We start from the raw sequence: 12,917 nt of genomic DNA, 5'->3' as shown, positions 1-12,917 counted from the left end.
AATATGTTGTGTAATAAATGGTCATTTTAATCATAATTGAGTCAATTATATTAGGATCAAGAATTCAAGACCATGTGGATTACATGTCATTGGCTTAGTTAATAATTAAGGAAATGCAGTTGTTTACTACTATCTTTTTAATTGTTAGCCTATTTATAAGAGTTTTGTATATGGCTAGATTACAACTTTAACTCAATTACATGTTGCTTTGACATTTGACAATTACTACCTCTCTCTTGATCTCCTGAGCTTCAATCATGGTTTTGTTTTCGGATGGTCGCTCAACTTCCACCCACAAAAGGTACAGACGGTTGTCATGGTTCGTGCCAATCCACAGTTTCCATGAAACTACCAGACGTGATCTAGGCCAAAACTTGCACAACCACGAGGAGACTTACGCGGAGCCCGGTCAGTGGCGGAGCCAGAAAGTCTACTCATCGGGGTCATAATTTTTTTTAAACTAAAACTGCATAAATTTAGTTAAAAAATAAAAATGTCATCACATATACAAATTTTAAAGATATATTCGACAAAAAAAACAAAAAAGAAAAAGTCAAACCGTTTTTAAGCTATCAACAGTTAAAATATTTAAGTTTATTTATGTTAATGGGCCTAATTATGATATATTTACTTAATATAAATTTTATTGGGCTTAAAACTATGTAAAAATATTGTATTGTTAAATCTTACAAGGGTCAATTGTCTTGATGGGTATGGGTCAATTAAATCTATATATAATAGCAATCTAATAAATACCATTTGCACATCTGAACGGTTGCGTCTTTTTATCGCAACTTTTCGTTTAAATCGGTTATTTTTTTACGGTTATGTTTTTTTATTGAATTTTCTCTTTGAATTTTCGTTGAATTATTTACGGTATATTTGTTCAATTACAGTTGTATCTTTTCAGTTTACAGTTATATCTTTATAGTTGCATTTATTCATTTAAAGTTACGTCTTTACATTATATAATTTCATTGCATTTTTTGTATAGTTAGTAATACTACAAAGTTTTTTTACATCAACCATTAGACTACATATCAAATTGGTTTTATTAACCAAAATAACAACCTCAATAAATGTATTTTGCACTTTTGAACGCTTATGTCTCTTTATCGTAATTTTCCGTTAAAATATTAACGGTTATTTTTTCGAGTGTGTTTTTTATCGCAACTCTTCAATTAAATATTGACGGGTTTTTTTCAGTTGTGTCTTTAATTGCAACTTTCCGTTAAAATATTGTTTGTTAATTTATTCGTTTGTGTCTTTTTATCGCAGCTTTCCGTTAAAATATTGACGGTTATTTTTTCTCGGTTGTGTCTTTTTATCGCAACTTTCCGTTAAAATATTGACGGTTAATTTTTAGTTGACGGTTATTTTTCGGTTGTGTCTTTTTCTCGCAACTTTTCGTTAAAATATTAACGGTTACTTTTTTCGTTGACGGTTATTTTTTTATTTGTGTTTTTTTCTCTCAACTTTCCGTTAAAATATTGACGGTTACTTTTTTCGTTTCTGTTTTTTATCATAACTTTTTGTTAAATTATTGACGATATTTTTTTCTCGATTGTGTCTTTTTTTTTTCTGTTAAAATATTAACGGTTATTTTTTCCTCGGTTGTATCTTTTTATCGCAATTTTTTGCTAAAATATTGACAGTTATTTGTTCTCGGTTGTATCTTTTTATCGCAACTCTTCGTTAAAATATTGACGGTTCTTTTTTTTGTTGACGATTATTTTTTTGGTTGTGTATTTTTATCGCAACTTTCCGTTAAAATATTGACGGTTATTTTTGTATTGACGGTTATTTTTCTGGTTGTGTTTTTATATCTTTTTGGTTTTGACCCGCTAGAATTTTTCCTCTCTATATTATAACTCTTCGTTAGTTATTTTGTCACTTATAAATAATTTTACATTCACAAAAAATGTTTCAAAAGTGTTTTTTAATCATAATTTTGTTTTTTACATTTTTATTCATAAATTTTTTTTTAATATCTTTAGAAAATATTTATGATATAACTTTAAGACATAGTTAATTTTATATAATAATTCAATTATTTGAATATATTATAATAATAATTTAATATATAAACGTAATAAAATATATTTGTTGAAAATTAGTTTCCCGCGATATCGCGGGGTTCATAACCTAGTTTTTTTTAATAAACGTCTAACTAATTTTCAAAAAGTCATCAGGGTCATTTGACCCATGTGATTCTATACTGCCTCCGCCTCTGAGCCCGGTAAGATCGAAGTAAAAGAAGAGAAGCCAAGAGAGACACGAGAAGAATGGGTGATCTCGATCAAGGACAAGATGGAGCAAGCACTTAGATACGATGCAACAAATTGCTGGGAAAAGCTCTGTATCTACAGAGTTCCCTTTTATCTTCAAGAGAACGACAAGAAGTCTTACTTACCTCAAACTGTCTCTATTGGTCCATACCACCATGGCAAGGAACATCTCCTGCCCATGGAGCGCCACAAGTGGCGGGCCGTCAATATGGTCATGGCACGTACCAAGCACAACATCGAAATGTATATTGACGCCATGAAAGAGCTCGAGGAGGAGGCTCGTGCTTGCTACCAAGGTCCCATTGATATGAAGAATAGTAATGAGTTCACCGAAATGCTTGTTCTTGATGGCTGTTTCGTTCTCGAGCTCTTCAAGGGAATAGCTCAAGGATTCCAGAAAATCGGGTAAGCCTGACTAATTTTATCCGGTGATCTCCTTTATTGCTAAAACTATTGACTCTGTTGTGTGCTGAATAGATATGCACAAAACGATCCGGTTTTCGCTAAGCGAGGGTTTGTTGATGGTAGATTATGGGCCCGGGCCCATAATCCCATCTTGGGCCTTCAACTCGACGAGACGGGCCGAAAATCAGATTTTAAGGGTCCGGCCCATTAAGAGTTTAGTCCCAGAAAAGCCCAAGAAAGGCCCAGTCCGATTTTCCACCGACCAAAGGGCAAAAAGGACATTTCGCACGCACAGTGTACCCTACTCATGCATCCTATAAATAGCAAAAAAGAATGTTTGTAAAGGGATCCCGAAATAACCGCTTTCACAGAGAATTTCGTACAACCGTCAGAGTACTTTGCGGCTCGGCTCGTATACTCAGTTTTTAGCTCGTCTATTTTTGAAATCGTCGGCTCGTCATTAAATAAGAGATTCTTCTTTCACCCTTAAGACTTCGAATACGTACTTGTGTGATTTTGAGGATCAACAGTTGGCGCGCCAGGTAGGGGAAAAGCTCGAAAATTTCTCTCATAACTACGAACCGACGAAACAGCAAAGATGACAGACGCATTCCACAACGCACTCGGCGCAAGTGCCTCCAGCTCGGGAGGAGAAGCATGCACGCCCGCAGCCGCACCGCCTTCGCTACCTCCGACGCCGGAAGGACCTACTGCGGCAGCTATCGGACCGCACCCTGCACCACATCATGATGCTCAGATAACTCCCTCGAACGGGCGTAACATGACGAACCCGCAGGTTAACACTAGAGCCGGGACGAACCAAAGAAGTCAGGACCGCAGCGAACCGGACGACCTGCTTCAAAACATCCTCACGCACCTGAGCCAGCAAGAAGCCAGGACGAACGTGCGACTTGAATCTCTGGCAGCAGCCCAAGCTTGCGCTCAGGATGAAATCAATCGCCTAAGTGCAAGTCAGATGCAAGGTGTGCGATCCGTTCAAGGAAACCAAGTGCCGACCCGGCAAATCCATCCTGTCACTTCGTCAAGCAAAAATACCCGAGACCTAGAGCTCGCCGAACTGCGACGCATTGTCCAGGAAATGAACACAAAGGTTCATAAGGCCACAAGTGCCGCACCGGAACTCGACCGCGTCCTTGAAGAAACGCAGCAAACTCCTTTCACTCGAAGAATAACCAGCGTCTCACTCCGAGGGCGCCAAAAGATAAAGCTCGAGCCCTATAACGGAAAGGGCGATCCAAAAGAATTCCTGACATCATTCGGCATCGCGATCAACCGAGCCGAACTAACCGACGAGAACTTCGAAGCAGGACAATGCCAGATTTTCACCGAGCATCTAATCGGTGCCGCCCTCAACTGGTTCTCAAGACTTAAGCCGAACTCAATCAGCAGTTATCGTGAATTGTCCGTAACGTTTCTCAAGCATTACTCGCCGCTCATACAGAACCAGACAACCAATGCCGACCTGTGGTCCCTTGCGCAAGGACCCACGGAGTCGCTCCGGTTATTTATCGACCGTTTCAAGGACGTCATTACCCGGATCGTCGTCCCAGATGAAGCCGCAATCGTAGCTCTGCGCAACGCAGTGTGGTACGATTCTAGGTTTAGGGACGATATCACGCTCCATGTCCCGAACACGCTCGAGGACGCACTTCATAGAGCAACGAGGTACATCGAATTAGAGGAGGAACGGCTCATTCTGTCACGAAAGCACGGAGTAACAAAGGCATCGGCGCCGAAAGAAGCTCCTGTGGTAAAACCTGCGGAGCCAAGACAGCACCTCGACCGCAATACGAGCCAAGGAAGAAAGCCGGCCACATTCGTCATAAATAGTGAAGACACGGCGCCCAAACAATGGAACAAATGGGCAAGAGATACCGATGCCATTACTACCGGGCCGGTGTATTGCGAGTATCATAAAAGCAAGGCTCACGCGACGGAAGACTGTCGCTACCTGCAAGGACTCCTCATGGCTAAGCATAAGAGCGGCGGCATCACCATCGAATGTGACCGAGCCCAAGGGAGCAATAAAAACCAAAAACGAAACGAGGCCACTGCTCGGCAATTCCTCCAGGATCGAGCCGACGGAGCAGCTGGAGGCGACGATCAAGCAAACGATTCGGCCAAAAGACAACGCCATGGCAAAGCTGTCGCCGACGCCCCCGCTGTCGTTCGACAAATCCATATGATCATGGGCGGTCTTCAAAATTGCAACGATTCGGTCCGTTCAATCAAGCAGTGTCGAAAGAAAGCCGAAATGATGGAGACGTGGCCAGTAGCGCCGAGCCAACCTTCCGTGGAGATCGAACCCATTTCTTTCACGAAAGACAACCTCGTCGGAGTCGATCTCCCCCACAACGATCCGTTGGTTGTCGAGCTAATCGTCAGCGATAGCCGAGTTACGCGCGTCATGATTGATACAGGCAGCTCAGTCGACCTAATCTTTAAAGACACCCTCACCGCGATGAACGTAGCTGACCGGTGTATAAAGCCGCGTTCTCGACCATTGGCTGGGTTCGATGGCGATTTCATCATGTCTCTCGGCACCATCAAACTACCCACATTTGTTGGCGGAACGATCGCCTGGGTTAAGTTCGTTGTCATCGATAAACCGACGATATATAATGTAATCTTGGGGACGCCGTGGCTTCATCAAATGCAGGCCGTCGCGTCCACCTACCACCAGTGCGTCAAGTTTCCTACTCATCAGGGAATCTTTACTCTCAAAGGAAATCAGCAAGTAGCGCGGACGTGTTTCCTGATCGAACACAAGAACCGCGCCGAAAAGAAATTATAGCAACCAAAGAAAGAGGAGCCCGCGCCCCGCTCCGCTGTAGCAAAGGCACCAGGCAAATCCTACGAGGAATCGGAACTAAGTCGGACGGAACTTGTGAATATCGACGCGTCGGATCCACTGCGGTGCGTCGGCATCGGAGCTGAAATTAGTCCAGAAATCAAAGCGGCCCTTGTGGCCCTCCTCAAAGAGAATTCGTCAACCTTCGCTTGGAGCGTTGAGGACATGCCTGGAATCAACCCATCGATAACGTCCCACGAGCTAGGCGTCGATCCGACATTCAAACCTGTGAAGCAGAAAAGACGCAAATTGGGTCCGGAACGAGCCAAAGCAGTAAATGACGAGGTCGAAAAGCTACTAGGCGCCGGCTCCATCATCGAAGTCCGATATCCAGAGTGGTTGGCAAATCCCGTCGTAGTCAAAAAGAAAAACGGTAAGTGGCGAGTGTGCATCGACTTCACTGATCTGAACAAGGCCTGTCCAAAAGAAAGCTACCCTTTACCGCATATCGACCGGCTCGTCGAAGCCACAGCAGGGAACGAGCTCCTATCGTTCATGGACGCTTTCTCTGGATACAACCAAATTCTCATGCATAAGGACGATCAGGAAAAGACGTCCTTCATCACCGATCGCGGAACGTACTGCTACAAGGTAATGCCATTCGGTCTGAAAAATGCCGGAGCAACGTATCAGCGCCTCGTCAACAAAATGTTCGCTGAACAGCTCGGCCGAACTGTTGAAGTCTACATCGACGACATGCTCGTTAAGTCATTGAAAGCTGACGACCACGTTCAGAACCTCCGACAAAGCTTCGACGTGCTAAACAAATACCAAATGAAGTTAAACCCGGCCAAGTGTACGTTTGCGGTAACTTCCGGTGAGTTCCTGGGTTACGTCGTCACCAAGAGAGGGATAGAAGCCAACCCAAAACAAATTCGCGCTATACTGGAGTTACCCTCTCCCAGAAACGCCAAGGAAGTACAACGGTTGACCGGCCGGATCGCGGCCCTCAATTGATTCATCTCGAGGTCGACGGACAAATGTTTGCCGTTCTACAACCTCCTAAAGCGAAGAGACAAGTTTACCTGGGACGACGCAAGCGAGAAAGCGTTTGCCGAACTTAAGACATATCTAACGACGCCACCGGTACTCGCAAAACCTGAGAACGGTGAAACTTTATTCTTATACATAGATGTATCAAGTTGGGCCGTCAGCGGGGTATTAGTACGAGACGACCGCGGCGAACAGAGACCAATCTTCTATGTAAGTAAATCGCTAATCGAGGCCGAGGTCCGTTATCCTACAATGGAAAAAGCTGCGTTAGCAGTCGTTACGTCGGCAAGGAAGTTGCGTCCCTACTTCCAGTCTCATACCGTGGCGGTGCTTACAAACCAACCTATCAAAGCCGCGTTACACAGTCCGAGCCTGTCTGGAAGGATGACCAAGTGGGCCGTCGAACTCAGTGAATACGATATCGACTTCCGGGCTCGACCAGCCATGAAATCTCAAGTCCTCGCCGACTTCATCGTCGAGTTACCAGTAATAGACCCGGACGACACCGCACTAAACACCAATCAGACGAATGGTACTTGGACCCTCTATTCAGACGGTTCGTCCTCTTCGCATGGATCGGGCGTCAGCATCAGGCTCGTGTCCCCAACCGGCGAAATGTTGGAGCAGTCCTTCCGGCTACGATTCGCGGCGACAAACAACGTCGCCGAATACGAAGCACTCATCGCTGGACTCCGACTCGCAATTGGGATGAACGTCCGACGACTCCGTGCCTTGATCGATTCACAGCTCGTAGCAAGTCAATATAGCGGCGACTACGAAGCAAGAAATGATAGAATGGACGCGTACCTCAAGGTCGTCCAGCGTCTGTCCAAACAATTCACAGAGTTTGAGCTAACCAAGATACCACAGGGAGATAACGCTTCCGCAGACGCCCTAGCAGCACTAGCCTCAACGTCCGACCCAGACCTTCGCCGCGTCATACCAGTCGAAAGCATCGACCACCCCAGCATTGAAGGGATCGAATCCATCAACCTTGTGTGCAGCCGCGCCGCACTAGATCCGATAAGCGACCCCGACGATTGGCGCCTTGAAATACGCGATTTCCTGTCAGATGGGACGGTTCCGGTAGACAAATGGGAAGCACGGCGTATACGCGCCAAATCGTCAAAATATGCTCTATACCGCGAATGCTTACTTCGGTACAATGCCTCTGGGGCAGTGCTCAGCTGCCTCCATAAGGCGGACGCGGCAGAAGTCATGAAAGAAACACACGAGGGAGCAGGTGGAAACCACTCAGGAGGACGATCTCTCGCACTCAAAATCAGAAAGCTCGGTTACTACTGGCCGACGATGATCTCGGATTGTAAAAACTACGTGCTCAAGTGCGAGCAATGCCAACGGCGTGCCCCCGTCATCCACCAGCCGACCGAACTGATGAAAGCTGGCGCCGCGCCATACCCTTTCATGCGTTGGGCCATGGACGTCGTTGGTCCACTTCCAGCTTCGCGGCAAAAACGCTTCATCCTCGTCATGACTGATTACTTTACCAAGTGGGTCGAAGCCGAATCCTATGCAACGATCAAAGCCAAAGACGTACAAAACTTCGTTTGGAAATACATCATCTGTCGGCACGGCCTACCGTACGAAATAATCACGGACAATGGCTCGCAGTTTATTTCGCAACAGTTTGAAGATTTCTGCGCTAGCTGGAGAATTCGTCTGAACAAGTCAACACCGCGTTACCCCCAAGGCAACGGCCAGGCTGAGGCAACAAACAAAACAATCCTCGCCGGACTCAAGAAACGGCTAGAAGCCAAAAAAGGAGTCTGGGCAGACGAACTCGACGGCGTCCTATGGTCATACAGAACGATCCCGCGCAGCGCCACCGAACAAACTCCGTTTTCATTAGCCTACAGAATGGAAGCGATGGCCCCGACCGAAGTAGGGTGTACGAGCCTCCGACGTTCCATGATGATACAGAATAATGATCTCAACGATGAAATGATGAGGCACAGTCTCGACGACCTGGAAGAAAACCGCAACACCGCGCTATGTCGAATCCAGAATTATCAACTCGCCGCAGCGAAATACTACAACAAGAAAGTCCATAATCGGCATTTTAGCGAAGGAGACCTCGTCCTCAGAAAAGTGTTCGAAAACACGGCCGAACTCAACGCCGGGAAGCTAGGCGCGAATTGGGAAGGTCCCTATCAGATATCGAAGATCGTCCGACCCGGAGACTACGAACTCCTCACAATGTCCGGCGTCGAAGTCCCCCGCACATGGAATTCGATGCATCTGAAGCGATACTATTATTAAAAAAAAAAAAAAAAAAAAAAAAAAAAAAAAAGAGAGCTCGGCCTTACCGACGCCTCACTATGTAATGTGAACTACGAGCGGCTTGATCCCTCCGATCAGAGGGTACGTAGGCAGCCTCGTTTACGAGGCACAGCTGCAAATATTAATAAAATCTATCTTTTTAAAGACAAACGAAACGAAATACGTTAGCACCCTGGCCCGGTGTCTAATCGAACGAAAGCCGAGTTCCATACTCGCACGATTAAAACGACTGGTCACGTAAGCCGAGGCCGAACTCGCAATCACGCTCGTTTTAATCATTCGAACAGGATAAGCCGACCCCGGAGGTCGCACCTAAAATTGTTCTGGGTCCAACCCAAACACGATTATTGGCCAAGTTATTGAGGTCGTCCCCAATAACTTGCGCGGTACGACCTCGTAGGTCGTACCACCGAGTGTCTCGGATCCAACCCAAACACGATTATCAACCAAGTTATTGAGGTCGTCCCCAATAACTTGCGCGGTACGACCTCGTAGGTCGTACCACCGAGTGTCTTGGATCCAACCCAAACACGATTATCGACCAAGTTATTGAGGTCGTCCTCAATAACCTGCGCGGAACGATCTCGACGGCATACGAAAAAGATAACAAACGAAATAGATATTCAACAAAGGAAAAGCCAACAGAAGTGGCAAGAGTCTTACAAAAGCCGACTACGCGGCAAATAACTTAAAAAAAAATAACATAAAAACTTCATCGTCAACACCTTCAACCGAAGGCGCAAACTCCTCAGCAGCGAGAGAGCCCGTGAAGAGATTTCCGACGTCATTCTAGCCTTCCTCCAGCTCGGCAATGTCGAACGCATTGACCTCGTTCTTAAGCTCTTCCGCATCAGCTTCAAGCCTCTCAATCACGTCCTTGGAGTTCAAGACGACCTCGCCGCCTTCAACACGCAAGCGACCCAATAATCGAGGCCTCGGGAGCAGCAGTAGACGAATCGGAAGAGGGCGTTCATCACACGCGCCTCGAAGACGTACGCAAGAAATCAAACCGGGGCGACGAAATGATTACAACCCTAGCCGTGCCGTTTGCTACGCACTAGGGTTGGGGGGCTACTGTTGATGGTAGATTATGGGCCCGGGCCCATAATCCCATCTTGGGCCTTCAACTCGACGAGACGGGCCGAAAATCAGATTTTAAGGGTCCGGCCCATTAAGAGTTTAGTCCCAGAAAAGCCCAAGAAAGGCCCAGTCCGATTTTCCACCGATCAAAGGGCAAAAAGGACATTTCGCACGCACAGTGTACCCTACTCATGCATCCTATAAATAGCAAAAAAGAATGTTTGTAAAGGGATCCCGAAATAACCGCTTTCACAGAGAATTTCGTACAACCGTCAGAGTACTTTGCGGCTCGGCTCGTATACTCAGTTTTTAGCTCGTCTATTTTTGAAATCGTCGGCTCGTCATTAAATAAGAGATTCTTCTTTCACCCTTAAGACTTCGAATACGTACTTGTGTGATTTTGAGGATCAACAGGGTTGATGCATTCGATTCAACGTGACATGATAATGCTGGAAAACCAACTTCCTCTGTTCATTCTCGACCGGTTATTAGGGCTACAGCCCGGTACACCGAACCAAACCGGTATAGTGGCAGATGTTGCTGTTCAGTTCTTCAAAACACTAATGCCAACAAGCGAGGCGCTGACCAAATCAAAAAGCCCGTTGGACTCGCAGGAAAAATCCGATGAACTGGCTGACAATGGCGGGTTGCACTGCTTGGATGTGTTCCATCGAAGTCTCATCCAATCTAGTGAGACAACGAATCGGGGGACTCCATATGAGGATATGAGGATGGTGGACAAGCAACAACAACTGATACATTGCGTGACAGAACTAAGAGACGCTGGTGTTAAGTTCATGAGAAAACAAACCGGCCAGCTTTGGGATATTGAATTCAAAAACGGTTATCTAAAGATACCCAAACTACTAATCCATGACGGTGAGTACTTAACCGGTCAACTTTCCTATTAGTTCCTCAAAATGTTTAACTATTTTCCTTTCCTATCCATTATCTTTAAGATCTTACAGTTTGACAAAGAATATATTTGTTACAAGCTAGAATTTGATGTCTTACTAGTTCCTGAAAAATGGTGTATCTTGCACTCATAAAGTCTAGTGTCATGTTATTTTCTTGTACACTAACCAAATTTATGTATAGAACCCATAACTCCTTAAACTTACTAAAACACCGTGGTCTCACATGTTTCTTGTAGGTACCAAGTCTCTTTTCTCAAATCTTATAGCTTTCGAGCAGTGCCATACACAGTCAAGCAACAACATAACATCCTACATAATCTTCATGGATAATCTAATAAACTCTTCTCAAGATGTTAGCTACTTGCACCATGACGGTATCATTGAGCATTGGCTAGGGAGTGATTCTGAAGTTGCAGATTTGTTCAACCGGTTATGTAAAGAAGGGATCTTTGACCCAAAAGATGGTTATCTATCTCAATTGTCTGGCGAAGTTAACCGTTATTATAGTCGTAAGTGGAACTCTTTGAAGGCTACCTTAAGACAAAAGTACTTCAATAACCCTTGGGCATATTTCTCTTTTTCAGCTGCACTTGTTCTGCTAATTCTTACATTCTTTCAAAGCTTGTTTGCTGTCTATGCTTATTATAAGCCACTTTCTTAACTTTCATTGTTATTTTTATTTTTCATTTAAATTACAAAGATTTGTATTTTCTTGCTTTCTTAACATTTTATATTTTCGTCTATTCAAAATAAAACATTGAGGTTGTAGAATTTGGATTTTTGAATAGTTAGTGTATTGAAAACATTTTTAAAATGTTAATTTTGGACTATATTTGTTTGACGTCCATATCCTAGACGTAGTGAATATTAAGAAGTAGTAAATATTGTTCCAACCATTAAAAGAAAAATTTTTGTTAGAAAAACACAGAGTATTTATAGAATTACCAAACCAGGGTCGAGGCTGATTAGGCTCCCTATGCTTGGAAATGGGTTTGCATGTCTGAACACTATCTTTTGGCTCGTCAATTTTTTAAGTCATAAAATATTATAGATGACTGACTTTCTTGGAGTCTTTTGGGTTTGCATGTCTGAACACTATTTTTAGCTATTCTAGTTTTGTTAAGGCATAAGGTTTTGAATATTCAAGTCTTAATATAATAGTTTTTAAAAATAAGATTTTCAAGGCATGTCTGAACACTATTTCTTGGAGTCTTTCTATAAGAGCACCCCATCATCCATTCGAGAATGGTGAAGTCGTGCCATGTGACGAGTTTAATTCCCATGTCCACGGTTGATAACACATCTCAATTGGAATATTCCCCGACCCTATCTTGAGGGGTACAAGGGATTAAGGGAATATAACGTTTAAGCAATAAATATAGAGGATGACAATATATATATTTCTATTTTTGTTTTGGTTTCTTTTTCAAACAATTAATACATAGAGGTATGTTAATCACTGTTATATAGTCCGGTACGGTTGTTAATCATGCTATGAAATTATAAACTTGCTGTTTCTATTGACATCTCGAAAGAAAAATAGATTTTTTCATATGGATAATTCAAATATCAATCATTGTCAAATGTCAATAATGAAAAATCTGTTGTAGTATATAGTATTTCTATAAGAGTACAAAGCATTTCCAATTTTTTTAATAAGAGTCTGAATATGAAATAAATATCTCACTCTAAGAAATATATATATTACATTAAAGACTTTTATTAAAGTCTTTCTATTATGTAGAAGAAAAGTCAAAGAAAACATCGCTCGCCAAAGCATTATCCAACATGTATGAGTATGATTAGATGCCAATCATTGGCTGTTGTCATTACTGATCAAACAAGTACAGAAATGTAAGCCACCAATCTATTAGAAAGTCCCACATTGCTTGGGATTAAGATCTTTGGGTAGTATATAAAGGATGTGACAATCTTTAACTCTTGAGCTAGCTTTTGGGTTAAGTTAGGCCACATTCCTAATATGGTATCAGAGCCCAAGGTTGGCCCAACAAGCAAATTCCCACACAAATGGTTTCCCAAATGTGTAACAGCCCAAGCCCG

The 12,917-nt window shown here is 43.6% G+C and overlaps 2 protein-coding genes across 2 annotated transcripts; both read left to right on the top strand.

Annotated features, from left to right (window-relative positions):
* Positions 1 to 2,238: 2,238 nt before the first annotated feature.
* Positions 2,239 to 2,904, top strand: LOC110228547 (UPF0481 protein At3g47200-like). The gene is made up of 2 exons (XM_021026219.1): positions 2,239 to 2,693; positions 2,766 to 2,904. The coding sequence occupies exons 1-2, from the start codon at positions 2,311 to 2,313 to the stop codon at positions 2,902 to 2,904; spliced, it is 522 nt and encodes a 173-aa protein (XP_020881878.1). The 5' UTR covers positions 2,239 to 2,310.
* A 7,459-nt stretch (positions 2,905 to 10,363) lies between these two features.
* Positions 10,364 to 11,624, top strand: LOC9313800 (UPF0481 protein At3g47200). The gene is made up of 2 exons (XM_021026889.1): positions 10,364 to 10,818; positions 11,093 to 11,624. The coding sequence occupies exons 1-2, from the start codon at positions 10,380 to 10,382 to the stop codon at positions 11,515 to 11,517; spliced, it is 864 nt and encodes a 287-aa protein (XP_020882548.1). The 5' UTR covers positions 10,364 to 10,379; the 3' UTR covers positions 11,518 to 11,624.
* Positions 11,625 to 12,917: the final 1,293 nt, after the last annotated feature.

Source organism: Arabidopsis lyrata (genome assembly GCF_000004255.2).
Source record: "Arabidopsis lyrata subsp. lyrata unplaced genomic scaffold ARALYscaffold_5, whole genome shotgun sequence".
In the NCBI taxonomy this organism is placed as follows: Eukaryota; Viridiplantae; Streptophyta; class Magnoliopsida; order Brassicales; family Brassicaceae; genus Arabidopsis; species Arabidopsis lyrata.
Note: the sequence above shows the minus strand (reverse complement) of the source record. Positions and strands in the feature narration are given on the sequence as shown.